Source organism: Rhamphochromis longiceps, linkage group LG23, assembly GCF_057381845.1.
Source record: "Rhamphochromis longiceps isolate RC_006_pf linkage group LG23, R_longiceps_female_GT1.1, whole genome shotgun sequence".
Classification (NCBI taxonomy): Eukaryota; Metazoa; Chordata; class Actinopteri; order Cichliformes; family Cichlidae; genus Rhamphochromis; species Rhamphochromis longiceps.
The window spans coordinates 6,272,700-6,300,640 of NC_140578.1; the positions used below are offsets into that span (position 1 = coordinate 6,272,700).

The following is a 27,941-nucleotide window of genomic DNA, read 5'->3' on the forward strand; positions in this document are numbered from 1 at the left end:
CAGATTGCGACAGACAAACTTAAGGCAGTTGGTCATGGAAGCAGACTGTTTTCCTAGAAATCTGTTGAGTGGAATATTTTTTTAAAATTTAAACTGACAGCAGTTTGTGGAATATTTTGCATCTTTAAGGAAGCTGTTTTTTTTAATCTACTCTCTTGTCACAAAGGCTCACCACAGTAGAAGCTCCATGTTTGAGAGCGTTTAACATCAGATATTCTTTCTGAAGCATCCCTAAAGGGGCTTTCTGTCTCTTGCTCAAACTGAACCAACAACCTTTCACTTGCCAAACAAATGCATAAAAAAGTTTAAAGCAGCTAGCACTGAACCACAAACAGCACCAAGCACCGTTATATTTCTACACAGTGTTAAGACAATGACTCTAACCTACAGGCTTGAAAATTATGGTTAAAATATTTTCTTTAAACATAAATGCATCAGTCCAGATGTTTCCACATAACTTTATTTAACAATTGAGGTAGGGTGATTACAATCTGTAGGTAGGGTGATTACAATCTGTCAGTGATAGCTGTCAGTCCATTACTTCCCTCTGCCAAGGCAAACACTAAAAGTGACACCGCTCATACAAGTTCATAATGAAAAAGGCAAGCATATGTAGAAAGTCCATTTATTTATGACATTGTGCATTTTATAACAAGCAGTGGCATGAAAAATAAAAACACTCATACTAATTGAAAAGTATGAGTGGTGTCACCACCTACTTTGCATGGCTTGTCTGCATCCCTTTGCTATCCAAATAAACATAAACTTATATACTTCTCAAAACAGTTTGGGAATTTTAAAGGCCCTTTTTTTTAAGAGTGACAAGAGATCGTTGGTAATCAACCTGCTCATTAGTCAAAGGAGCTTGCAAAGAATAGCGTCTGGACTTCTTTAAGTTGCTTGAAAAAGCAACCTGCTTTTTACAAATTTTACAAATTCAAGCAACCTGCTCATTAGGTTACATCATATAGAGTCTACTGTAGAATAAAAAGTGATTTGTTATGTTCTTAAAGAAATTGGGAAATCTAAGAGATGGGTTAACACTTTTAGCAGAACACCTTCAAAAATTTGTCACCATCAAAGCAAACAGAAAAAAAGACAAAGTCATTGTTAACTTTTGCTTGATGATGAAGCCCAGGTCAGAACAGGTACCGTAAAGAAAAACAGTGAAGGTACTACGCAGTAGGGTACGTAGGTGAAAAAAGAGAACTCTACTCTATGCATAGGCAGTCAAATGAGATCTCTTAAAAAGTTGTAGTTTAATATTGTAAACCTTTACACTTTTACTTGTTGAATACAGTAGACTGAATGGTTCAGGGGAATGGTCTCCATGGTGAGAAGAAGAAAAAATAAAAATGATAAGATACTCATGCTGTAAGGGTGAAATTATTTAGCAGGTAATGCGATGGAAAACAGATGTTTTCAGTTTGTCATAGCTGATGGCTTAACGCGGTACAGCACAGAGGCGGTGAGGTTTAGGGCAGCGCGTGCCCCCCAACTGGAACTCCAGACTGGGCTGCTCTCCAGCAGGTGGCGAAAGAGAAAACCTTTGAAGGAGGGAGGTGAAAAACAAAAACAACTCCATCCTGGCCAGCTGTTCTCCAAGACACACACGCTTACCTGAGAATAAACAATAGGAAATGGGTTTTATTCAAACAATTTACAAGACATTCACTATATTGCAGAGTTTACTACACTTCTGCAACAAACTAAGGATGCATGCCATTTGGCTAAATCAGTACAAGAGGCTTTAATGTACAACAAACCTGCAGAAAATGGAAGGAAAGCATCTCTCTTGCGAAATTTACCATCCTTGTCCAGAAAGTGTTGAGGGTTGAAAGAGTGCGGAGTTTCCCACACTGACTCATCATGTAAGACTGAGTCCAGAGTAGCCACGATCATGGTACCCTGCACAAAATAATCATACGAACCGAGATACTAAAATTGAAAGACAAACTAACAAACAAAACATCTAAATTGGTACTCATAAAGGTTAACAGAAAGTAAAGTATTACATAAGTAATTTTTAGGACTACAAAATTTCTTAACAATTTTGAGGAAAACCAAACAATATTTCCCCATCTTACATCATAAATGCATTTTATTTTTGGGGAGATGAGTGTTATTATGAAAAGGATAAATTTTACCAAAATATCACTGTGTACTGAAATATACTTACAGTATTTTTTTTTAAATTATTTCCTTTTTTAGTTACCACCTTATTCTAGTGTATATACCTTTAAGTATTTGTCGGTAAATGTAATTGCAGTTCAATTTCAAGTAAAAGTAATTGAAATTCCATTTTATTAAAGGGGAATTTTGCCCTCAGTCATAGGCTAAACTGCTTTTGAAGACCTTTGAAGCTAAACTGTACCTTTGGGATTGTGTATTTATCCACTGTAGTTTCCTTGTTTGTCATACGAAGCACATTGAGAGGAATGATGTTGGCCATTCTCTGAATCTCATGAATGACAGCATCAGTATAGGGCATGTTTTCTCGGTCACTCACAGAGGGCTGTCTGGACGAACCGACCACAGCATCGATCTCAGCTTGAACTCTCTCTGCACAGTGAAAACAGGACACAATCAGAGTGTGTATCAAGGTTATTACAGTTACCTAACACTAAATGAGAAGCTAAAAGTGAGTGTAAAAAAAGACATTCCAAGTCATTAATACCAATATTGGATTATTAGACTACTTATTAAACTACTAAATATAAATAGAAACATGAACAAGACATTGAATGAATTTGTTAACTTTTGTCAACACAACAAGCAACGAGACATTCGAACATATATCTATTAAAAGGTGGAAAGTCAAAATAAATGTCAATCTTTACAAAATGCTGTTTTTATATTGTATATTTAATACATATGCTGGACTTTTTGTTTTCTGATAACTACTTCCCTTTTATTAAAAAAAATTAAAAAAGAACGAAATTGCACATTTTGGGAAACAATAACTAAGTTAAAGAATTAGATCTACTCTGGAAATTAATGGAATCCAAACTCAAAACAAAAATTTGAAGCATGCTAAAAATGCCCCCAAAATTACAAGATTGTCATCTGGTGATTGGAAGGTTGGTGGTTCGATTTCTGGCTGCCCGAGTCTGCACGCTAAGTATCCTTGGGCAAGATACTAACCCCAAGTTGCTCTCCAATGACTGTGTATGAATTTTAGTTAGAAAGCACCAATAAGCATAGAAAAAAAAGTGTTTGTGTGAATGGGTGAATCAGTTCATTTACCACTACAAGACTGACGTGACAAAATACACAATACGGTTGAGTATTACATACATACAGTGTTGGGAAGGTTACTTTTAAAATGTATTCCACTACAGATTACAGAATACATGCCCCAAAATGTATTTTATTACGTATTCAGAATACGTTACTCAATGAGAGTAACGTATTCTGAATACTTTGGATTGCTTAATATATTACCATGCTTTTTTACAACTACATGAATGTCCTATTGCTGTGTGATTTATTACTACTATTACTGAAGGTTACTCGCCATACCAATACCAACTAGATTTTTAAATCTTAATATAAATGAGTAACAGTAGGTGGACATTAGGTAAGGCTGCGCTTTTTGCAGCGATCTCGTATAGAAAACTATTTTGCATGTATATAAAACAGGTTTGCGGCTGTTAAGATAACGTTGGTATCTTAACATCGGTCATTTATCATGATAGAAGTTGCGAGTAAAAGAACTTCTGGCTAATAAGTCGGGTTCCGTGTCGGGCTCGTAGCTGAAAACTAGCTTTACTCTGTTGTCTGGGTCAACTTTGCTAGCGAGAGACAGAGAGAGGCGTTGAAAGGCTGCTCCAACTGAACTTATTGTTTCAGAGGAAAACACAAACACAGTGTACAGTGAAGTCTTAATAGGTTACTTACAACTGGGCTCGTCAAGCACTCTTTTTGGCTGCAGTGGGTATTATTATATTTACATGATTCCATCTCCCGTTTCTGGTCGGTGACAACTCGCACTTTTCGACTTTCCTTTTTGTGCCTCCCTCGTGCTCACAGACGATAACGGGTATGGCCGTCCGTTCTCCCTGCAGCAGCACGGACTACAGTGCCCATTAGGCTTCATTCTTTAGGGCAATGCCTGTAACGCTTTGCCTGTTGCCTTCATTTAATTTTAAAAAATTTCTTTTCTTCACGTCATTATGAGACACGAAATTGAGACACAGGCATTTGAGCCTCTTAATGCATGTCTTGTTTGGGTTTCCACCAGCGTGGAATTACCAAAAATAGAGAGAGCATAGCCTAAAATATGAAACAGGAAAAGACCACCGTGTAATCCCTTTATTTCAACAAAGTAACTGTATTCTGAATACCACCTTTTTAAAAGGTGACTGTAACAGAATACAGTTACTCATATTTTGTATTTTAATTACGTAACGGCGGTACATGTATTCTGTTACTCCCCAACACTGCATACATACCTTGTATATCAGGGTAGTAGATCATGTAAAGCAACCCCCAACGTAAAGTAGTGGTAGTAGTTTCAGTTCCAGCAAAAAACAGGTCCATGGTGCAAGCGTGTAAGGTACTGAGAGAAAAACTTGAATCGTTCTCCTCGTTCTATCAACGGTCCAAGCAGCAGAAATTAAAATATCTTATATTTCAGTTTGCATTACAAGACCAAAATGAACAAACATGATGGAGATCGAGCACAACACTCACCTTTGCCATTTCTATAAGAAAAGCATCAATATAGTCTCTCGGTGACGCTGGGTTAAGGGTTTCTTTGTGGTCTTTGATCCTGATATCTATGAAGTCCTTTATCACTTGTGTCAGAGTGAACACTGTCTTATGAGGTCCAGGTAGCCACTTCATCAGCCAGGGAATTATGTTGTACATCTACACAATAGGAAGATAGAATAAACCATATTTTAATGACTGAATAAACATTCATATGTCTGTGTGCGCTACATATGAGGCTGTGCATTCAAAGAATTCTGGATTAAAATCTAACAGAGATTTCCACAGCAGCAAAGCTGATGGTAGAAATATAAACCAGAGGGAAAATATTTGAGGGCAAATTCAGCAAACATTTGTTTGTTTTTTGTTTTGATGAGATAGGTTGAGGTCAGGAAGGCTGATTCTCTGAGATTTTGTTTATCTCTGGGGGCTTTATATTTCCCAGGCCTTAGTTACCTCATCTCTGCCCTTTAGTGTGTTTTAAGTCAGTCTTTGTTTTGGCTCCTCACAACTGATTTGGAATTAGAAATTTTGACAGGAGACTGTTCTCCCAAAAACATAACTCTGGGATGCACACTCCACTAAAACTGAAATTGACTTAAGAAAGTTGTGATGTTACAGTAGATTATTAAAGTACATTTATTTAAGACGCTAAAATGCAACTTGTGTATTTTCTGTAAATCGTGATGTAATATGATTTGTGCATGATGTAGCACGGTAGGAAGAGGTTCACCTGTGTCGACATGCTTCCCTGTAAGCGCATAACTTCATTGAAGTTATGAAGAATGGACTGGTACTGCTGATCAGTGTACTCAAATCGATTCCCAAACACCAAACAGCAGATGATATTCGACACAGCATTATTTATCAGTAGCTGGACATTAAAGGGCTTTCCTGCAAAAGAAGACAGAAAATGCGGGGTAGAAGGACCCCGTGTCATAACAAAGCAAGCAAACTCTATTGAATTGTACCAATCAGCCTCATAACTTAGGCTCTATCACAGAGAAAGGTGGTGATCTTTAAATGCAATTTCTTTCACAGTAAAATAGCACAGATGTTTTTTATGCCTTGGTGTTCTGTGAAAGCCTCTGAGAGATACTGGCACTCCTGCTGGATGTATAACTCCAGGGTCTTCTTGCCCAGACCAAAGTTTCTGAGTGTATGAAGAGCAAATCTCCTCTGCTGCTTCCATGGGTAACCATTTGATATCACAAGACCTTTGAACACACAAATACACCGAATTACACTGAATGTAACAAGCATTCGCTTACAGCCCTGATTTGGCTGTATTAAACACTAACTATATATATATTTTTAATGAAAAAGAGAAAAAGAGAACCTTCATTCCCAAATAAATCTTCAAACAGTGGTACGGTGGGACGATCTATTAAGTCGTCTCCTTGTTGGACCAGGGCTTCTTTCACAAACTTGTAGCTATTAATGACCACGGTTCTTCCACCAAAGATTCTGATGGTGAAAATGTTTCCATATTTCTCTACAAACTGAACAAAGACAGCAGGTAGATGTTGTGGTTCAACAGTACTCAGAGAATAAATACTGCTTCTACATCCGTAGTGACTGCAGATAATAGAATATTGAGCAATGCTGCCTCACTAATATTATATCTCGTAGAACCCAAGCTTCTCTCTTGTGTGAATAAAGGCAACTTTAGATAAAGTTCACTGAGTCAATGATTGCAAGAGTTTTAAATAAGGGCTTGCCCGAACTTGTTGTGCTTTACTTCAAAAAGGTAAAAGGTCATTTTAGTAACTATTACATCCAATTATACACTGCTTGTGAACATGATAGCGCAATTATAAAATGTATTTTTAACATCTGAATCTAAATATCTTGTCATATTTGACCTCTGATCTCACTTTTAGATTTTACATCTGTCTTCCTTTCAGTTTGACCCTAAAATGTGTTATATCTTTAACAAAAGTTTTATCAAGAGAAAGAGAATGGTTAGTTAGAAACATAATGTTGTTTTATATTGCATAATAAGCTTATTATTATATGCAGTTCTTCAAAAATCAATACCTATTTTCCATTACCTACTCCTACATAATGTTTGTGTAATTAAAGTAAGTCTCTGCCATGCTACCTTCATCTGATTTTTACTGCACTACCATCTGCACTTGCATCTTACAGTAAGTACTGTAACGGACAACCTTATTGACTATCTCTATTCACTTTTGTTTCTTTAAGAGAGATGTTTGGTTGTGCTGCAGGAAAAGCCAATGAGTGTGTGGGAGGGGTTTCTGGTTGTTGTTTTTCGGAGCTGGAGAGGAGCGGTGACCCTCCATGGGGTGAACGCCCGTGTTCCTGTACCTATATACAACCGTGGTGAGATCAAAACGTCTGGTGCTTGAGAGCACATGTGAACGTTACTGTACTTTTAAAAAGACCACAACAAAAAAAATCAATATGGTAAAAATAAAATAATATTCACTTCAAAGTAAATACTACCCAGAGAATGAACTGCCGGGTGGAGGTTTGCATTCTCTGAGTGTGTCTTGTTTGATTATACAAAGATAAGAATGAAGCCCAGGGCTCGTACCTCTCTGAACTGCAGGTGTATTCTGTCAGGTCTGATGCGATGAATGTCACCGAGAAGCGGGAGAGCCCACGGTCCAGGTGGGAAGTTCTTCGGCACTCTGTTCTGCCAAATATTATTCAACAGCAGGAAAACACAGAGAAATATTAAAATGCTCCTTCCATCTATCCACTCAAAGCCAAGAACACTGTATAATGTCTCCATTTAAAGTTCTTAATGTGGAATGCTGGATTACTGTAGTGTTTTAACTGTGCTGCTACCACGAAACAAAGTGCGATCAGACAAATGGGTCCTTAAACACAAAGGTGAAGGAAAGACTCGTGTTCCCGCATCTGGACTTCAAAATAAAAGCTGATAATGGAGGGGTTGTATTTTCGCATGTGCAACATTATTACACGAATTAAATACAGATTACTTCACCAGTGTCAATATCAGTGTTTGAGCGAAAAGTGTTTATTTCCTGCGTGAAACAAAGAAATATAAGCCACTAGCACAGCCTACCCACTTTTTAAAGAAAAAATACAGTATGTAAACAACGTCCAATTACTTCATACCATTTCACAACCATGGACGGGCCAAAAAACAAACAAAATATATAGCTTCCAAGAACACAGCTGAGTTTCGTTTCTTTATTTACACAATTTAAGTCCTTTCAATGACAGTCAACGAGCATGAGGGATGGTCGTCTGCCATGACCGCTGAGGGGATGAACACAGGACAAAGACATGCTGTGAAAGAGACCCAAAGAAATACAATACTAGAAATAACAGTACTACTTATACACATTATATAATATTCCAAGGTAGCAGTATACAGTATACTGCCTAACTATAGATGCATGAATGCTCCCAAATGGTGTGCCTCTGCTTATTGATGTGTTGAGAATTCAGTGATAGCCATAAAATATTAAAATATTCAAGGGCAGAAGGAAATAATTGTTTGTGGAACCTGTTCCAGATGTAGAGGAGGCGTTAAATCCAATAAAAGCCGTTCTCAGTGAGACATAACCGGTTATTACTGACATAATCCTAGAACCTTTGTGTTAAGACTGTTGCACCTATGTGTATAATGTTGGACTATCTCTGGTTGTTGTTTTTTAAGGCCTGGGCCTGTTTTTAGGTTCAATGTTCAAGGTTCTTTATTTGTCACATGCATAGTTATACAAGTATAACACACAGTGAAATGTAGCCTGACACGCTCCTCGACATGTGCAGAAATGGGAGGGGGGTAGAGGAAGAACATTATCTCTCTCTCTCTCTCTCTCTCTCTCTCTCTCTCTATATATATATATATATATATATATATATATATATATATATATATATTATATACATTGGGTGAATGTGCAGTAGTAGCAGCAAGCAGGTGAATTCTGTACATTAATATGAATAGACATCTGACTATTTTACAGAATAGGCAATATAAACATATTTAAAATTAAAGGAATTTGGAATGTACATTGTGCCTTGGTTTAGAGTGTCTGGAAGAGAGTCCTGTCTCAGTCAATTATAGATGATGTGAGAGGGCGGATGTGTGTGTTTGTTTAGGGCCCGGGTGGCTTGGGGATAGAAGCTCCTCTTGAGTCTCTCTGTCCTTGCCCGGATGATGCGGAACCTTCTACCAGATTGCAGAAGTTGGAACAGTTTGTTGCCAGGATGGGACGGGTCCTTCAGTATCTGCACCGGCATCTCCTGGTGTAGGTGTCCTGAAGCGGGGGGAGAGCAATCCTGCAATCCTGCTCTTTGTAAATAAAAGAAATGTTCATGATCACCACCCTGGGTTTTGTACTACTTGGCTACCATTCCTTTTTTTTTGTTAGCTTGTCTCCAACTGGTGGAAAGGACCTTGGTTTGGCTTTTTACATGTACAGGAATGCTGACAGCATAAATTAAATTCATTAGGAATGATCAAATTAAAGTACATTAAAAATGAAAAAGTTGATGAAGCGAAAAGACAACATAGAAATAACTCAAAACTCAAAACACAGAAATGATAAAAATAACTCGTGAAAAAGCCTGGTTATAAAAATCTGTCTTTAAGAGGAATTTAAAAGATAAAAGTGATCTCGCTGTCAGCTCCCTGACAGAAAAAGCCTGGTAACATCGTTTCTCACCTAAAATATAGGACGACCAGCAGAGTTTTGGCTGAGGACCTTATGACCAGGTACGATGTCAGATTAAAATACACTTTGGTGGAAGCTCAGAGAGGGCTTTAAAAGTCCACAATAAAATCTTAAAACTAATTGTAAAATCAGAACTCCAAATTTCTAAAGGATCATTCAAGTATTGCATCTTATTGAGCTAATAACAGAAGCAATACTCCCGAGGTACAGAGGTCTTTCTTGCACCAAAATCCTAAACTTAATGGTGTCAATTTGGATGCCCAGTTGCACCCAAACACTCCCCACAGCAAAGAAGTCATAATGCAAATCAAGTCCTTTATACCCTGTATTCGATACTCTTTTGGTACTGCAACCATCATGGCACACCTGCTGCTCATTTTAATACAGCTTAAATTATTGGTTTTGAGAAGTATTTCTAAAATGTGGCAATAACACTTTTACTCAAGAATCCCTTGCCACCCTAGATTTTTCTCACTTCAAACACAGTTCAGGTAAAACAAAAAACTTTGACTGGGTACATGCTGATATATAGAGATATGAAAAGTCAAGCTTCAGAAGAGACAAATTTTCAGAGTTACTATTTGTTTAAGGTCAAGTATTCTATAAGCCTTCAAATAAAGTGGAAATTTTTATAATGTTTTCTTTGAAACAAGCTTTTCTCATCATAACATGACAGAATTCAGAATTGTAAAAGCAATGAACAGGCAGGTATCATATACTATGAAATTGTTAGCCAGCAAAGGGACTCAGTCCATGCTTTCACTTGCTTTAATGTCAGAATGAAAGGATAAACTAATCTCAGTTTTAGCTGGTTTAACATTAAAATGTATACTTGAATATAAAAGATTCACTGTGTAAAAGTTTATCAAAACTGGTATACCGGCTGACAAGAACAAAAATGACAAATCCCATTTTACACACACTATGAGATATGAAAAATACAGAGGGGTAGATACTGTATTAGATAATAAATGTGATAAAACAGTGATTCATCAAGCTGAGAATCAGGCATTTTCACTTTGTCATAGTTGCTGGTTTAACGTGTTACAGCACAGAGGCGGTAAGGTTGGGGACAGCGAGTCCCTCCCAGCTGGAACTGCAGACTGGGCTGCTCTCCAGCAGGTGCAGAGAATGAAAACCTCTGAAAGAGGGAGGCAAAGAACAGGAATAACTCCATCCTGGCCAGCTGTTCCCCAATACACACACGCTTACCTGAGAATACACAGCATACAGTTTTATTATGTTAGATAAAATAGTCACTTTTATCACAGATTAATATTGCACAAACAAAGACATTGTGGTGGCAAGATGATTACAAGGAAAGACATAGTATGGGTTTTTCATTTTGCTCTTTTTAGAATAGAAAAGGTTTTGACTTCCAACTAACCTGCAGAAAATGGAAGGAAGGCCTCTCTCTTGCGAAATTTACCATCCTGGTCCAGAAAGTGTTCGGGGTTGAAAGAGTGTGGAGTTTCCCACATTGACTCATCATGTAGGACCGAGTCAAGTGAAGCCAGGATTATGGTGCCCTGAAGAAGTATGACACAAAAAACTGAGATGCTAAAATTGTAAAATAATCAAAAGTGTGTTACGAACTTGCATGTTCATGTGTTTGTTTTGTGCAGGTGATGTATCTTTTTATGTTAATTCAGCTGTGCCAGGGCCCTGCTCCGATTGGTGCGTGGATACACCGCCCTGACGTGACTGGTCCCAGCTGGAGGACCCGCCCATTAAAAGGAGACTGGAGTGCTATGGCGGGAGAGGTCCTTGCGTTTCTCCTCATGACCCAGCAGTGTACCTGTGGCAGCGGCTGGCTGCAGTGCGGCTTAGAAGTTGTGGAAGTGGAGTGGGTAGGGGTGAGCTGCCGTTTCTTTTGATCACCCGTTTTCTCCTGTTTTGAATTAGTTAAGGAGCTCAGACTCTGTCTTTTTTTTTTTTGGACTTTGTTTTGGTAAGGGCAGGGGTGCGGGATTTGTGTAGATTTGTTTTGTTTATTGTTTTGGCCTTGGCTCACCCTGAAGTGTTGACACTCCCGTTTTGTTGTTCCTTTTTTCCACATTGTAAATAAATCACATTATAACGAACGGATTTGTTTGCTGTGGCTGCTTGGGTCTTGGGGGGGAAGCGAGTGCCTCACTCATGTTATTGCCTGGCCCTAGACGGGTGGTAACAAGTGTAATAAATAAAAAAAATTAAATAAAATCAGAAGAAAGAGAAAATATCAGATATTTAAACTAATAAAATTCATTGGGACAACACCGTGTTTACCACTGTGTACTATATCATCTTTTTACTCATTTTTTTACTCATTTGCAAACTGAGGAGACCTGGTGCTGGACTTTTTTGGAGAAAATGTCCCATCCTTTCTGATATAGGAATTTAGCTGTTAGGCAGTCTTGAGTTTTATTTGTTAGATATTTTTTTGTTTCATGACTCTTCTACTATCCCACCTTTTTAGGACATGTTTCTGTAATCAGATTCAAAATAAGCTGATAGTTTTTATGAAATAGTAAAATATCTCAATTTAAACATCTGACATGTTTTCTAATATATTTCTGTTACATGTTAGTTTATAAAACTTACAAATCACTGCATTCTGTTCTTATTTAAATCTCACAAAATATCCCATTTCCATATATTTTAGCCAATAACCACAGTTAATAATAAATGCATCTAATTTATCAGGAATTTAGATCATTTTCTGAACAATATTCGAAAGACTCACTCACCTACAGGTTCAAGCTCACATAAACACATGATTTCTGTCTTCCCATACAATACTTGAAACACTAGTATGAACTAGAGTGAACAGCTACTTAATTAAAGTTATAACTTTGTGCAACTTCAAAAAAAATAAACAATGTTTGCATCATCAAGTATCAACAACAGTCCAAAATGGACAAATAACAAAGCTGAGGTCGAAGAGCAAGTGTAGGATCTCCTGAATACTTAGAAAGGACGTGGTAATCACCTTGTTTCAACAGTTTGTCCGTTTGTTTGTTTGTTTGTTTGTTTGTTTCGTTTTGGCGTTTATTTGTGTATTGTGTATTTATTTGCTTTTTATGTTTGGGGGGTTGGGTTGGTTCCTGGAGGTTTAAAATGCTAAGCCAGAAAGTCTGACTTGGAAAAATAAAAGGCACTAAAATTATTAGTGGATTGTGCACCTTTGGGATTGTGTACTTATCAATTGCAGTGTCCTTGCTTGCACTGCGGGCCACATTGAAGGGGATAATGTTGCCCATTCTCTGGATCTCATGGATGACCGCATCAGTATAGGGCATGTTTTCTCTGTCAGTCATAGACGGCTGTCTGGATGAACCAATCACAGCATCGATCTCAGCCTGGACTCTCTCTGCGGAGTGAAAACAGGAAACAAGTTTAAAAATAAAGCTTAAGATGAAAATAAACTAAAAAACTAAAACTAAACTGAAATGAGTGAGACTTAAAAACTGAGTGTTGTCTGCTGCACAGTTAACTGGGGAGAAAATTCTCATCCCACCTGCAATCAATATGTGATGGCAAGATGATTACACAGTATGCAGGCATGGTGGATATTATGCACACCTTGTATGTCAGGGTAGAAGATCATGTAAAGTAGTCCCCAGTGTAAAGTAGTGGTTGTAGTTTCGCTTCCAGCAAAAAACAGGTCCATAGTGCATGCACTTAAACTGCTGTGATCAAAAACTGAATCACTGCCCTCCTTCTAGCAGAGACAGGAATAAATAACTGTTGACATATTTCATTTGAAATGCAAAATGGAAAACACAGCACACCACTCACCTCTCCCATTTCTATGAGAAAGGCATCGATGTAATCTCTCGGTGATGCTGGGTTAAAGTTTTCTATGTGTTCTCTGATTTTCGTTTTTATGAAATCAGTTATGTGTCGTTTTAAAGTTAATATCTTCTGATGAGGTCCGGGCAGCCACTTCACCAACCAGGGCATTGTGTTGTACATCTACAGAACAGAAAGACAGTTACCAAATTATATGATGGCCTGGTAACAACTGTGACATTTCTACTTGTGTATTTCTATGTGGTACTAAAAGGATCCTGAATTAACTTGTGTTGGGGAATCCCACAGATCCAAAGATATTGAAGGAAGTCTAACATCCAGGGAAAAATTAAATCTTTCAAAACCTTATTTTGGAGCAAAGTCAACAAACCATTTCAGTTTGGTGATTCTATACACTCAGTTTATGTTTCAGTGACCACTGAAATTAAAGGTTAATCTAGATAATTACTAACACACTTTCCAATTATGGATGTTCAGTAAAAAAATTAATTTTAGATCAAGACATTTGAATTCAATAAGGTGATGTTTGTTACTTAACTATATATGACATGTATTTAGGACATGTTGTGATGTAATAAGATTAATAAATGTTGTTGCCTTTTTAAAGGAGGTTACCTGTGCCACTGTGGTTCCCTGTAAACGTACTATCTCAGTAAAGTTATTAAGAATAGACTGATACTGCTCATCAGTGTACTCAAATCGATCCCCAAATACCAAACAACAGATGATGTTTGACACGGCGTTGTTTAACAGTGGCTGGGCATTAACAGGCTTTCCTGTAGAATAAAGAGACAATGAGAATACGAGGCAGTAAAAGGCTTGTTGCGTAATGATGTTTGTGCAATTTCTAAGTGTGTGTGCGTGTGTTTGTGTGTGCCTTGATGATCCGCAAAGGCCTCTGTGAGATACTGGCACTCCTGCTGGATGGAAAAGTCCAGGGTCTTCTTCCCCAGACCAAAGTTTCTGAGTGTATGAAGAGTAAATCTCCTCTGCTGCTTCCACTGATACCCATTTGACATCACAAGACCTTTGGACACACACACACACACACACACACTGATGCTGCTGGTCTAATTGCTGCTAATGAGATTCTTTTGGGGGAAAAAAGGAAAAGAAAAAAACACCATTATTCCCAAATAAGTCTTCAAATATGGGTACTGCGGGACGATCTGTGAAATCTTCTCCTTGTTGTACCAGCGCTTCTCTCAAAAGCTTATAGCCATTAAGGACCACAACTCTTCCACCAAAGAGTCGAAGGCTGAAAATTTTTCCATATTTCTCTGCAAACTGAACACAGAAAGTGGACAGGTGTGTTAGTGAGGATGACAACTGTGTTTTTATACATCGCTTTGCATTTAAACATTCGTTTTTATTCATCTCTGACTCTCTTGCACGCTATGTTTTCGTACTGTTTCCATCCCCTCACCCCAAACCAGTCGCGGCAGATAGTTACCCGTCCCCGAGCCTGGTGCTGCTTGAGATTTCGTTCTGCTAAAATGCAGTTTGTTGCCATGTGCTTGATGGTTTCTGGGGTTTTCTCTGTATTATTGCAGGAATTTACAATATCCTAATCACACTGGTGGTAGATGTTGTTTATTTGATCTTTTTTTTTAACCCACTGCCAGGTGGTTGCAAGGCATTTATAATTCACCTTTTATCAGGGGCGGATCTAGAGAAATTTTCTTAGGGTGGCAAAGAAATCAAATGGGGGTGGCAAAATCAAAGCCTTTTTTTCCCCCCAAACACATATGCAGGTGGTTACATATGGTTAAAATGATTCAAATGCAGTAAGTATACACATTTTTCAAATAAATATAGTCTATAACTTAATTATTGTCTGTAGTCCACATAATTACACACTTAAGTTACATAAAACATGTGAGTTTTGATGTTATGTACTGTATAGCCTGTATAATAAATAAATATGTAGCCCAATAAGTATAAAATCCAGAAAGCTACACAACATGGGGTGGTTCATTTACAAACACAAGTCTAACTTAAGTTTCACACTGTTTTTTGTTAGAAAACAATCACATTGTTACAGCTTAAATTACACAAAATGTCAGAAATCTGCACTGTCATGAACAAAAATTTAAACCTAATTTTTCATGATTTGTTGGATTAACCCACTGAGGTCTGAAATACAACCGGCCATTTTTGACTCCTTTTGAGTTTCGGTTTGTATTTCACCCTCAAATTGTTTCATTTTATTTTTTCCCCCTTGCCTTGTTTGGTATCATTCTTTTCAGCTCAACTGAATTTAGTTGTTTTTTTCACTGACATACTGCATTAGTACTATTATTACTATTAATAGTACTATTACTGATCTGAAATCACACAAAGAACTTAAAACCCTAGTAGTATTTTTTACTGTAAAAAAAAAACCCACAGACATGTTGAGTAAATTTTTATAACTTGAAATGCAAATATAAATTGTTCATTTATTGTTCATTTTGTAAACATATACAACTATTTATCTAAAAATGCAGCCAATACACCTGCCGTTTGTTTTTTTCATTTTCTACAACCATTTAAAAATATTACTAAAATTAAAGTGAGAGAACAATTAAGTGTTGCAATAAGATGCTCCACAAAGGATGTGTGCCAATAAAAAAAAGTTTGTCCACCAAAAGACAGAGGAGAACAGCACAGGGATAAACCTGCAGGCCTGACAACAGGAGGTGTATCACTCTGCTAGTTTTCTACTTAGTAACAGTGTTTACATTGCAAATGTGCCTTAGTGACATTCATTAGTGCCCTCACTGACACACAAAACAAAACGACTACACAACAGAACAGCTACACAAGACAACACAATACACTAAGTATACACTCCACACTAAACGTCACAAATCTCCCACATCTAAAAACTCTCCCTCACTCGCTTGCTCTGTCTCGCTGCCGTTACCGTCATTCCCAAAACTTTTCCCTCTTCCCAAACAACCAAATCCCACATGTTGACTTTTTTTTAAATTGGTCGACATGGTACATTTTTCCACCGATAGGAAAGAGGTGTTTTTTTCCCTTTCTTTACCGTTTTCGCGCTGTCCTTAGAAAATGCTTAAAACACACACACACAAAAACGTAACGACAGTATTTAGAAAAAAAGCATGGCTTATATATATTATCATAACTCTGGATTTACTGGCCTGTAATTAAAATGTAAAAACTTTAAAGTCCGAACTTTCAATGTGGGCTGAAATAGAGACTCAGCATGGCTGCAGCTTTTTGCTATGTCAGCTTAAAATAGTCATGTGATTTGGAGGTGCAGCGTGTCCGTGGACCACGGAGGGTTAATAACACTCACCTTCCTTCCATTTCCAGAGTGTAACATCCAACCACCTGTGTAAAATCCAAAATTCCCATGGTGTTGTTTAAAATGTGCTCTGGCACAATCATAAGCATGGCTTGCTACTGAAAACAAGAAAAAAGCTGGTCCTGCTATGGGCTGAACCATTTGTTAATGGTGCAGGGGTGGAACACTATCCAATATATTCAGTTTTAGCATTTATATTCACTGTTGACTGTAACTACGATAAAAACTGTTAATGCTATCTTATTTTAATAAACAACACCGTCATATGCAAAACTGGGGTGGCACTTGGGGTGGCAAGGGATCATTTTAGGGTGGCACTTGTCACCCCATGCCACCCTTCTAGAGCCGCCCCTGCCTTTTATGGATATAAATAACATGCTACAGTTCTGAAATGAAAATGAAATGATGCTTAAGGCTAAATCCAAGGTCATTTTTACATGCTGCAAGGTGATTGCCAACATGATAAATATGTAAAAATATATATTTGAAAATAATTACATATATAAAGAATTACTTAAAAATCGAGTATCATCATTTAAAGAATTTAATAACTCATTCATTTTTAATTATTTTTTGTATTAATTAATAATATTTTTGTTATTTAAATATTTAACATTTTAATTCATTAATGATACATTTAATTAAATATTTAATAATGTATTTATTGACACTCCAAGCCCTCCATACACTTAAACACGCTATGCAGATTTAGAACTACACACGCATAGCACACTCATACCGCAGAGAAATGCAAAAATGTTTGTGTTTGATTGCAAAAGCAAAGCAGGAGTGACATTATTTCATTGTCGGTAATGTTATAAAACCAGCTCCATGAACTGCTGAATGAACAGTCTGACCTACAGAAGCACAAAGCTATTGCGAATCGAATAACAAAATATAACTTGCACATTTGATTAGTGTAACTTAAAGTGTATCAGTACAATTCAGTTAATGAGGCAGAGCGACTTTATTGGGCAGGCCTGGTGTCTTCATCTTAAACTCTAAACTGTCAGCAATTTGTTTAATATAACATATTATTCTTATGTATAGTGTCATACCTCTGCGAACTGCAGGTGAAGTCTACTAGGTCTGATGCGATGAAGATCGCCGATGAAAGGAAGTGCCCAGGGTCCAGGAGGAAAATTTCTCGGCACTCTGTTCTTTAAAAAATCAGTCAGGAGCAGAAAAACACACAGGAATAAGAAAATGCTGCTGAAGTCTATCCACTCTAACCCGAGGACACTGTATAATGTCTCCATGTCTTCAGTTGTTTGTGCTGACCTGTAGTTCGTTTACAGGTAACAATCAGTTGATCGATTTGTTAACTCCCCCTCGAGCTTTGGTTTCTTTTCACAAAGAGAAAAAAGAGAAACCAAATGCTTCATTACAAAACACGTGAGAACGTTTACTCCGCTTATTCGTCAGATGTGTCAGGGATGGGATAACACTCTTAACTGCGCCAGCACAACAGATCTGAGGTTTGGTACCAAATGCATGCGGTAAGCATGCAGCTGGGGCATGCTAGGTTGTGAAAAGTGCTCAGTGCTCTCTTGTTGTACCTGCAGCTGCTGCAGAGGGGTCCAATGGCCAAAAAGCAATATAGTAACACAGATTTCTCTTTGAAAAGCGCATATTAGCATAGTAAAACCTTCACTGGCTGTAATGGTGGTTTAACCAGATCCCTTAGTTTCTGTAGATGTTCATAGAACTTGATTTTTTCTCAACAGAGACTTCAGAAGTTGAACTTCAGAACCTGTAATCTGCTGAATGCACTCTCCCAGTTTAGGGGTTGAAGCCTCCAATGCACCCATTCAACCTCTCAACCTGCTCCAGTTGTACCTCAGTCCTCTTAATCTCACAATTTTACTGTCACCAATCTGAAACTTGCTGTTTTCAACCACTTTTAGAGGTGTGTCCCATTGTGTGTCTGTACAAAGAACAGGCAGATTCCACACAAAAGCTCCAGCCAGCAATGCGGTTCACATCCAGCCTATAATTATCCTTTGTTTATAATCTTAAGATTGCTGAATTATTGGTCACTAATAGTATTTGTGTGGTAATAGTGCTTTCACTTAAGGATTTAAATATTTGCCTCACCATGGTTACTTTAGATGTGGTGACATTCTCTCACTGGTTATTTTATATCATGCACATGTGAAGATAAAGAACACCTCAGAATTTTCTTTGTGTGCAAAGGCAAAGGTTTGATTTACACCCAAGAAAAGTTCTTTACTTCTTCACATGCCAGAATGTGGTGTTTTATTCATGAAGACAACAAGTGACTCTGAAAGCCTTTAAATAAAGAGTAAAGTGTTTATTGAAATTTTATTTTCACAAAACCCATTTGAAGTATCCCGATTACATCATGCACTCTCAAACTGATAAACAGCACTGAAACTAACTGTACTCCCACCCGTCACACCCGATTCTGAAACTATATTGTGACCTTAAACACAAATCCTAATGACAGTGTGATTTATTTAAGCACATTGAGTCTGGTAGGTCTGACAAATTTAATGTGGTTTGGAAAAGACTTTAAGAGAGTTGGAAGAGAATGTATTTACTGCATATTTGAAAACAGTCCTTTAATACAGAGAGGACAAAAAAATCACAACTGGCATTATTCTAAAATTGTAATATAGGAGATCATCATTCATTACAACAAATATAATAGAATATAATAGATTAGCTGGAAGACAGTGTAATAATAATGGAAGACAGTGATTAGTTGTGATTCATTGTACTGAGAAAGATATGCCCTCGGTTTACAAGAACTGGTGGTTTAACGTGGCACGGCACAGAGGCGGTAAGGTTTGGGACTGCGAGTGGCTCCTAACTTGAACTCCAGACTGGGCTGCTCTCCAGCAGGTGCAGAGAATGAAAACCTCTGAAGGAGGGAGGTAAAAAACAAGAATAACTCCATCCGGGCCAGCTGTTCTCCAAGACATGAGCGCTTGCCTGAGTACACAATGAGACACAAGTTTTATTCACACAATTTAGAAGTTAATCACTTTGATCACAGATTATTGCTGCAGCTGTGGAACTTAACAGAGATACCATTAACAGACCGATCCCCTACCAAAGTTAAGGCTGTAACTGTAAATGGCTGCTAAGTCAAACAATTAATGGCAAGACATACTACTTTATTAATCTTGCCTTCTTAAAACACTTGGCTTGAAACATCCTTTAACTGGATTTTGAGGAACTGCAACAACTGACTAACCTGTAGAAAAAGGAAGGAAGGCCTCTCTCCTCCTGAATTTACCATCCTGGTCGAGAAAGTGTTGAGGGTTGAAGGAGTTTGGAGTTTCCCACATTGTCTCGTCATTTAAGACAGAGTGTAGAGCAGGTATGATCATTGTACCCTGAGAAAATACTGCCAGTTAGAAGTGTTATTTAAACATGTCTAGTGTTTGTTCTAATCAGCGTGTCATACGTGTTTCTGGTATTGCTGATTGTTCATGCATTTATTACTTCTACATTCATCTATTCATTATTAACAGGTTGCTCAAAATGCTCGCTGAAAAGCCTTCAGATGATTCAAAATGCTGCAGCAAGAGTACCGACAGGGACTAGAAAGAAAGAGCATATTTCATTCATATTAACTTCTATAAAACTTGTGGTTCCCAGTGTGTTTAAAAGTAGAATAGGAGGCAGAGCCTTCAGCTTTCAGGCCCCTCTTCTGTTTCTCCCAGTTTGGATGTGGGAGGCAGACACCCTCTGTACTTTCAAGATTAAGCCTAAAACTTTCTTTTTTGATGAAACATATAGTTTCCATGATGCACTGAGTGGTTCTTCTTCAAAACAAAATGTTATTGAGGACAACAAACTTTGAGAGTCCTGGCATTAGATGATAAAAGGACAACTTTTTCATTCAAAATCTATCTGAGAAAACAAAAAACACCAAAAAGTGCTATAAAAAAAATTCTTCTTCGCAATTCCTTTGTGTACCTTTGGGATTGTGTACTTATCCAATGTTGTGTCCTTGTTTGCAACATGGGCCACATTGAGGGGAATGATGTTGCCCATTCTCTGGATCTCATGGATGACCGCATCAGTATACGGCATGTTTTCTCTGTCAGTCATAGACGGCTGTCTGGATGAACCAATCACAGCATCGATCTCAGCCTGGACTTTTTCTGCACATAGTGAGAAAACAAACTGGTGGCTGTTGTTGCAATTTGGCACTAATAAAAGGAACCTGGATTAAAAAATAAAACTGAAATAAACTGAACAAAATTAACCAACACAAGAATGATCTGTGAGAAATCTGTTAGATTTGTATTGTTGGATTGTCATTTATGCCTAGAAATATATATTTATTAGGTTTAGGGAAGTCGTTTATGGGGTCACACACACACACAGACATACTTACACGGTACTCTTTGTGTGCATGTATACGTCATATGTTAATGAACCTATGTATATTCATGTAACCTAAATAAAAGAGCAGTGTTACGGGGGAACGGACGAGAGCAACTGGGGTCAAGCGAAGGAACGGCGTTTGTCCAATTCTCTCCCGTGCACGAGAAACATAAAGAACTTTGCCTACTCATGTCTTGCTTTGCTGTGTAGTTAAATTGTCTTGAACGTTCCAGCGAATAGGTTTAAGCTACAAACCTGTCAAAATCTCTGAAAAAAACGAATAGAAAGATGGTCCCAAGTGTGTATTCAGGATTAATATTGTTCATACACACACCTTGAATGTCAGGGTAGTAGATCATGTATAGCAGTCCCCAGTGTAAAGTAGTTGTAGTGGTTTCAGTTCCAGCACCAAACAAGTCCAGGGTGCAAATGCACAAATTGCTGAGACTAAAACCAGAGTCTTCGTCCTCCTTCTATCAGAGTCACAAAAGCCAGACGCAGGAAATAAAAGGCATGTTTTTTAGAAAATGTAAATGAACAAGAACACATTTTGAAAACACTTACCTCCCCCATTTCTATGAGAAAAGCATCAATGTAGTCTCTTGGTGATGATGGGTTGAGGTTTTCTCTGTGTTCTTTGATCTTGACTTCTACAAAATCAATTATCTTTTGGATCAGAGTGAATATTTTTTGGTGAGGTCCAGGCAGCCACCTCATCAGCCAGGGTAATGTGTTGTAAATCTACAGAACAGGAAGACAGTAGCAGTAATAGGTCAAATTTTGCAAAAGTAGGCTTAACCTGTGATCGGCAGTAATGAAAAGTAACCGAGTAAAATCATTTAAACACAATTTTGAAGCATACTTTAATAGTAATTAAAATCTCTTTTACACCACAGCAGATTTCATAAGTGACTTTCTTCCTCCACTGCAGTTAAAGGAACACAACAGTAAAATATTTCAGGAAAGATAATCTGCGCTGAGATATCAGTCTGAGAATCTGAGACAAGGCACAGCCCAGGTGGAGTCTAATGTGAACAATAGCTATGCTCCTCTAACTGCTCTGTTTGCAAAAACAGCTTTCACTTGGGCTGCACAAAAAAGTTCAGCTAAAGTTTCTTATTTGTTATTTTTAAATCCTGAATCAAACAACACTAACATATGTGAAAGAGTTCCACCTGTGCCCACACGCTTCCCTCCAAGTACACTATGTCACTGAAGAGCTGCAGAATAGACTGAAACTGCTCATCGGTGTACTCAAAACGATTCCCAAACACCAAACAGCAAATGATGTTGGACACAGCATTGTTTAACAGTGACTGGGTATTAAAAGGTTTTCCTGAAAGAGCATATGTTCATTAGACAAAACATTAAAGCAAACTCATAATTAATTTCGATTATGTAAAAAAATTGTGTACGTTTTGTGTGTGTGTGTGGGTGTGTGTGTGTGCCTTGGTGATCTGCAAAAGCCTCTGTGAGATACTGGCACTCCTGCTGGATGGAAAACTCCAGGGTCTTCTTGCCCAGACCAAAGTTTCTGAGTGTGTGAAGAGCAAATCTCCTCTGTTGCTTCCACTGATACCCATTTGATATCACAAGACCTTTTGGAAAAACAAGACTGCGTTAGGCCCAAAGTAACTTAAAAATAAGGTCAGTAAAATACTGACCTAAGTTTTAACATTGCTAAATAGTCAGATGATGCTGGTCTTATTAAAAAACATCTTGAAAAACTTTTCAAGTAAAATTATCACCTTTATTCCCAACCAATTCTTCAAACATTGGTAGGCTGGGGCGATCCATGAAGTCTTCTCCTCGTTGGATTAGGGCTTCTTTGACAAGCTTGTAGCCATTAATGATCACAGTTCTTTGACCAAAGAATCGAAGGCTGAATATGTTTCCATGTTTCTCTGCAAACTGAACATGAACAGAAGATTTTGCTTAGTGTTGGGTTGGGATCTGCCTCATTTGGGTGACCGCTTCATAATTTTGGCTATTTCCTCTTAAGAAAGCCAATATTAATACAGCTTCTTCTGAATAAAATACAGCTTCACATACAGCAACGTCCCTTTCTCTCAATAAATAACCAAAAAGACAAGATAACAAAAACTTTATTCATACCATAGGTAGGCATTTTATATAAGAAAATATTTAAGACAATGTTAAACTCTGTGACTGTTGTGCTCTATTGCACATTTCAAAAGCAATTAAAAGCATTTTACTTGCTTTATAAATGCACTGTCTGTTTGTCTATTACTTTCCAGCCCACTAGTAACTCATGATAATGGTTGCGTTCTATGAGTATTAGGGCGAGAAAAAAAATACTGTTGATCATTTTGAGAATAAGATCAAGAATGTATTTTGAGAAAAAAGTCAAAATACTGTTCTTTGAAAAAAGGCGAAATTATGTTTCTGGGGGAAAAGTCAAAAAGTCTATTTAGAGGAAAAAGTCAAAATGTGGAGATTACAGTAGTTGTTTCACGACAAACTGCCACGTTTGCTATACCCTCTGAGTAAGTGAAAGCATACTTCAGAATGAGTTTTTAGCAACAAGAAAGGAAATTATTTCTGTTTAGCACATAAACAAATTAGGATGTTGAAAAGATGGTGCAGAAAGCTTCATCTGCTCAGATGGAAAACCACACAAACTTCAGACAGTAGGCCAGATTTGTACAAAATGAAATTGATATTTGTAAGGTTATTGATAGTTACACTCTTGTCCAATAAAGAGGTCATATGTCAGGATTCTGGCCTTCTACATGTTCCTAAAGCCAGAAAAAAGACTAATGGAGAGCGTGCTTTTTCTTTTCTTGCCCCATTTTTGTAGAACAACCTCCTTCAACGCATGCTCTGTGGAGCTTTTTAAAGCTAAGTTGAAGACCCACTTGTTCACCGTATCCTACGTGTCTTAATTCGGTGTAATACCACTTTTAATGCCTGGGGCACTTTATTTTTATAACATGACATTTTATTAATAAAAATTAGTAGTAGCAGTAGCAGTATGTATACCTCTGCAAACTGCAGATGAATTCTATCAGGTCTGATGCGATGAAGATTTCCAATGAAAGGCAGAGCCCTCGGTCCGGGAGGAAAGTTTTTTGGCACTCTGTTCTTCAAAACTTCAGTCGTAAGCAGAAGAACAAACAAAAAGATTAAAATGCTCCTGCCGTCTATCCACTCTGAGCCAAGAAGGCTGTATAATGTCTCCATGTCTTCGCTTAGTTAGGCTGTCGCTTGTTGAGATGGGCTATATCTGCAAATGTGACGATGATTGTTTTATTACCAGAGGACGTGGAAAGACGCTTTCAAAATAAAAGCGCGTGGTTAATAAGACTTAACCAATGTAAAATTACACTACATCTCTAAGACACTCTGTTACAACTGTTACACCTGTACCAGGTGGTTAAGAAAAATCGGAGTTGTAACAGTGTATGAAGTTAGGAAAATTTAGGGCTACGTTTAGGAGGAACACAGGTAACAGTGCTTGTTTCAGGTCTTAGACACACGGTGTGTTTTCAGTGTAGGATTATTGTTTTCGTACATTTATTAATTAAGAAAACACCCGAGAAATAAAACTTTTACCTTTTAGTTAAATTTAGAAAGCTTATGGCTTTGTTTTTCACTGACTGTCTACTTTGTTTTTTTTTCTCAAAAAATTACGTAATATATTTATTAAATATTTCATTCACAAAGATCTCATTTGTGATTTAAGCACGATCAGTTTTTGAGCAGTATATTTCAGACCTCTACTGGCCTGTATGGTTTACAGTAGTTGGTATTCTTCTTCTGGGGACCTTTGGGTTCTTGCCATAATTACATAACATATTCAGAGCCAAAGAAAACAACACACTCAGTGTGTGAAACGTTTAAACCGCCCAGTAGGTTAAAGGCACTGGCACCTTATCTTGAAACCCGACTCCTAATTTGGTTTGGAATGTGGGAAGAATAATGAGGAGAACTTTAAAGAAAAATTATTTAAAATGATACAGTTAACAAAGATATCGGTGTGCCTTTTATTCAAATGGATCGCTTTTATACACTGACTTAAGAGAATAGTGATTAATTGTTTAAAATGTATTTTAAAAAAAGGGGGAAAGCAAGTTGAACTGAACAAGGGGAAGTTAAAGTAACAGAGTCGTTTGTCAGTCATTAAATGCTGCCCAATAATTAATCTCTATACAACAATTTGTTTGCAGGTTTGTGTATTCCTGCTATTACATTGAGGCCGACAGTTGAGCAAACTTCTTGGCTAGCGCCCCCCAAATTGCTATTTGTGTACTTTAGTCTTTTGCATCATCCAGCTGTATTGAAACACTCAAATGGGAATGAATGGGTTGTTAATACTGCAAATTTGTTTCCCATAACATTTAGATTTAACCAATAATATTTAGAACTGGCACATATACTTAACATGTTTATGTTACATTTAGATTTACATTAAAAACTCTGCAAATATCTGTGACTTGAAAAGCAATATCAAAGCAGACTTTTAAGAAGTTTGGAGCTAAATACATTTTGAAGTTTGAAGCTTCAATTTACAATCAGCTCCATAGTAACCAGCTGGAAGAGCTCAACCTCCTGACTTGTTATTTACATTGGAATTCCCAAGATGTCCTCAGTCTTATGTAACATGGTTGGAGCCTGCACTGAGGAGCTTATGTCCACACTTCATTTGTTCCTATGCTTGTTACACAAAACCTAGCAGCCATCCTGAAACTTAGAGGTGGAATATATGAAAAAAGTAAATTTGGTAGAGATCTTTTTATCGTTACTTTCCAAGCCATGTGTGAATATTGCTAGCTGGTGGATGTTCTGTTTTTTTTATTCTGTAAAATACCAGCATCCTTAGTTCCCAAACAGCCACAGGGCTTTGCCTTTTTCAAGAAATGTTTTCACTGGAGTTGACTTAAAAACAATGGAAAATAATAGCAGAAGACAGTCATTGAGAGAGCAGAGAAACAGACATGCTCAGTTTAGGATAACTCATGCTCTAACGTGGCACAGCACACAGACGATAAGGTTTGGGACTGCGTGTGGCTCCCAAAATGAAGTCCAGACTGAGTTTCTCTCCTGAAAATGGCTGAAAATGTTTCCATATTTCTCTGCAAACTGAACACAAACGGCATATTGTTGTTTTTGGAACAAGATACATTCTGAGGAGGCTATTTATATTTATCATTTCTACAATCAATACTTGTTGCTGTTTTTTGTTTACTAAATATCAGCACTGCTAAAATTTAGTCATAGTAGGCTACAACCTGTTAGGTTGATTGAAGCCAAATATACACATAGGAATGCGACTAAAAATAATTAACCTTTTTGTCGTGATAATTTCACTTGTTAAAAATATTTGAATAGAAAGAAAAATAAATAACTATTTACAAGCACGTACAAGTACATTATACATATAACGCGTATTTGGTTAAGCAAACAGTCCAAACTTCAAAAGAAGAACCCAAATTACTATCACAGAACCCATTACACAAATATTTCAAAAATTAACTTTTGAGAAATTGGAATTAGTGCATTGCTGAATGTAATTGATTAAAATGTTACAGATTAACTAATTTTATGTCTATAAACTAAAATATTACAATTCTAATGCAGTATATTTTAGGGCCCATTTAATTTATGAATTGTGCTAGATTTGTTTTTCTAGGTTGACGATTCCATTTTATAAATTAATATTTTTACTTGTTATTGACCCTGTATGTAGGGCTTGCACAAGCCAGTAAAAGTTTGCTAAATAAAGCCTTAATCATTATATAGTTGCTTCAAGCCTCATGCAAGCTAAATAACAACTCTGTCTACTCCAGTGTAAATTATGCCTCCTTGCACTCCAGTGATTCATTTCACATGTTTGTTTCCTTTCACATTATTTTTCTTGTTTTATTACTAGTTAGTCAGCTGCAGGTGAAATCTGTCTGGTTGAATGAAGGTTTTTGAAACCTCAAATGTAATACCTTTATTTTTTATTTTGGTAAGGACTCATACTTCTGTCAACTGCACGTGAAGTCTGGTAGACTGGATACAATGAAGGTCACCAATGAAAGGAAGAGCCCAGGGTCCAGGAGGAAAGTTTTTTGGCACTCTGTTCTTCAGAATATCTGTCAACAGTAGAAAAACAGTCAAAAATATTAAAATACTCCTGCCATCTATCCACTCCAAGCAGAGAAGATTGTATATCGACTCCATATCTTCTATTCAACTCTCCTGCTACAAGTGAACAGCAGACATGTCCAGGTATGTCAAGGTTCAACTTTTCATGGTCAACTTTGAACACAAGAGGACATGTTTGCTCTTCTGTGACAACAGCCTGTCTGGGGTAAGTCATATTGTGGAACCATTAAATAAATCCTCCAAATGCCTTAGCTTTAAACTTGACATAAATCTTAAATCCACTTAATAGGAACATATACACAGAACAACTATGACTAATGATCTATCTCTGACTAGATACATCCTGAGAACAGGTCACAGGTTAACTTGTAACCTGAATCACTGATAGCGCTGCAGTCCCACCTCATGCTGAACCGTGAGCAAAGTGCAAACTTTAACACAAAGAAATCTCTCAGTGTAAAGAAACCTCAGTGTGATTTATTTGCATTAGTTAGATTTAGAAGGCCCTAAAGGTTCAATGTGCATTACAGAGGATTGTAATATGGTTGTTCCCAGTTATTTCTTTTGTCACGGTCTTGGGTCGGCGACGCAGTCTTTTCCTTTTTGGTATTATTACTCTTTGATTTCTTGATGTGTCTTAGTTCTTAGGTTTTGGTTCTGTGTTCCCACTGTTCTGTGTTAGCATTGTGCCTCTAGGTTTAGTCTGTGGATTTCTTTTTTTACTTTGAAGGTTTTGTCTCATGTTATTGTATTGTGCTTTACTTCCTTGTCTTGCCCAATTAGTTCCAGCTGTCTTGCCACCTGTTCCTCTTTCCCTCATGTTCCTGCCATTGAGGATGTCCACAAGAAGAGATGTCTACGCCGAGCACACTTCATTCTCAGGGACTCCTCTCATCCTGCCAATAAACTCTTCCAGCTCCTCCCCTCTGGAAGACTCTACAGGACCCTACAGACTAGTG

The 27,941-nt window shown here is 37.5% G+C and overlaps 3 protein-coding genes across 7 annotated transcripts; all 3 read right to left on the reverse strand.

Moving 5' to 3' along the window:
- Nucleotides 1-451: 451 nt before the first annotated feature.
- Nucleotides 452-7,556, reverse strand: LOC146641120 (cytochrome P450 2J4-like). Of its 2 annotated transcripts, none has more exons than XM_085397914.1 (9): nucleotides 7,274-7,556; nucleotides 6,079-6,215; nucleotides 5,800-5,930; nucleotides 5,447-5,607; nucleotides 4,696-4,872; nucleotides 4,455-4,593; nucleotides 2,375-2,562; nucleotides 1,767-1,908; nucleotides 452-1,620 (listed from the first exon to the last, which is right to left on the reverse strand). In XM_085397914.1, exons 1-9 carry the CDS (start codon nucleotides 7,472-7,474, stop codon nucleotides 1,445-1,447), a joined length of 1,452 nt encoding a protein of 483 aa, XP_085254040.1. In that variant the 5' UTR covers nucleotides 7,475-7,556; the 3' UTR covers nucleotides 452-1,444. The 2 variants fall into 2 exon arrangements, with proteins under 2 accessions (XP_085254040.1, XP_085254039.1); XM_085397913.1 differs by having other exon boundaries at nucleotides 5,781-5,930; nucleotides 6,053-6,215.
- A 2,675-nt stretch (nucleotides 7,557-10,231) lies between these two features.
- On the reverse strand, nucleotides 10,232-17,963 carry LOC146641121 (cytochrome P450 2J2-like). 3 transcript variants are annotated; one of them, XM_085397922.1, is made up of 9 exons: nucleotides 17,562-17,963; nucleotides 14,312-14,474; nucleotides 14,065-14,214; nucleotides 13,803-13,963; nucleotides 13,173-13,349; nucleotides 12,957-13,092; nucleotides 12,557-12,744; nucleotides 10,780-10,921; nucleotides 10,232-10,604 (listed from the first exon to the last, which is right to left on the reverse strand). In XM_085397922.1, the coding sequence occupies exons 1-9, from the start codon at nucleotides 17,760-17,762 to the stop codon at nucleotides 10,429-10,431; spliced, it is 1,494 nt and encodes a 497-aa protein (XP_085254048.1). In that variant the 5' UTR covers nucleotides 17,763-17,963; the 3' UTR covers nucleotides 10,232-10,428. The 3 variants fall into 3 exon arrangements, with proteins under 3 accessions (XP_085254048.1, XP_085254047.1, XP_085254049.1); XM_085397921.1 differs by having other exon boundaries at nucleotides 12,957-13,095; XM_085397923.1 differs by having other exon boundaries at nucleotides 12,957-13,095; nucleotides 13,803-14,214; nucleotides 14,338-14,474.
- An 845-nt stretch (nucleotides 17,964-18,808) lies between these two features.
- LOC146641122 (cytochrome P450 2J4-like) lies at nucleotides 18,809-27,094 on the reverse strand. Of its 2 annotated transcripts, XM_085398372.1 has the most exons (10): nucleotides 26,888-27,094; nucleotides 23,872-23,902; nucleotides 22,617-22,779; nucleotides 22,317-22,466; nucleotides 22,044-22,204; nucleotides 21,433-21,609; nucleotides 21,203-21,341; nucleotides 20,455-20,642; nucleotides 19,727-19,868; nucleotides 18,809-19,461 (listed from the first exon to the last, which is right to left on the reverse strand). In XM_085398372.1, exons 1-10 carry the CDS (start codon nucleotides 27,055-27,057, stop codon nucleotides 19,286-19,288), a joined length of 1,497 nt encoding a protein of 498 aa, XP_085254498.1. In that variant the 5' UTR covers nucleotides 27,058-27,094; the 3' UTR covers nucleotides 18,809-19,285. The 2 variants fall into 2 exon arrangements, with proteins under 2 accessions (XP_085254498.1, XP_085254496.1); XM_085398370.1 differs by lacking the exon at nucleotides 26,888-27,094 and having other exon boundaries at nucleotides 18,814-19,461; nucleotides 23,872-24,196.
- Nucleotides 27,095-27,941: the final 847 nt, after the last annotated feature.

Excerpts from the sequence above, each read along its gene's own strand:
- LOC146641122 (XM_085398372.1), bottom strand. The coding sequence starts at position 27,057 with ATGGAGTCGATATACAATCTTCTCTGCTTGGAGTGGATAGATGGCAGG. Across the intron at positions 23,903-26,887 it reads GGTGACCTTCATTGTATCCA|ACCTGATAGAATTCATCTGC; the intron begins GTCTACCAGACT and ends TCATCGCATCAG. Across the intron at positions 22,467-22,616 it reads AGAATTGGTTGGGAATAAAG|GTCTTGTGATATCAAATGGG; the intron begins GTGATAATTTTA and ends TTTTTCCAAAAG.
- LOC146641121 (XM_085397923.1), bottom strand. The coding sequence starts at position 17,762 with ATGGAGACATTATACAGTGTCCTCGGGTTAGAGTGGATAGACTTCAGC. Across the intron at positions 13,350-13,802 it reads AGGGAACCACAGTGGCACAG|ATGTACAACACAATGCCCTG; the intron begins GTAACCTCCTTT and ends TCTGTTCTGTAG. Across the intron at positions 13,096-13,172 it reads TTCTCATAGAAATGGGAGAG|AAGGAGGGCAGTGATTCAGT; the intron begins GTGAGTGGTGTG and ends TGTCTCTGCTAG.
- LOC146641120 (XM_085397913.1), bottom strand. The coding sequence starts at position 7,474 with ATGGAGACATTATACAGTGTTCTTGGCTTTGAGTGGATAGATGGAAGG. Across the intron at positions 6,216-7,273 it reads TACACCTGCAGTTCAGAGAG|TTTGTAGAGAAATATGGAAA; the intron begins GTACGAGCCCTG and ends GTCTTTGTTCAG. Across the intron at positions 1,621-1,766 it reads TTTCCTTCCATTTTCTGCAG|GTAAGCGTGTGTGTCTTGGA; the intron begins GTTTGTTGTACA and ends GTTTATTCTCAG.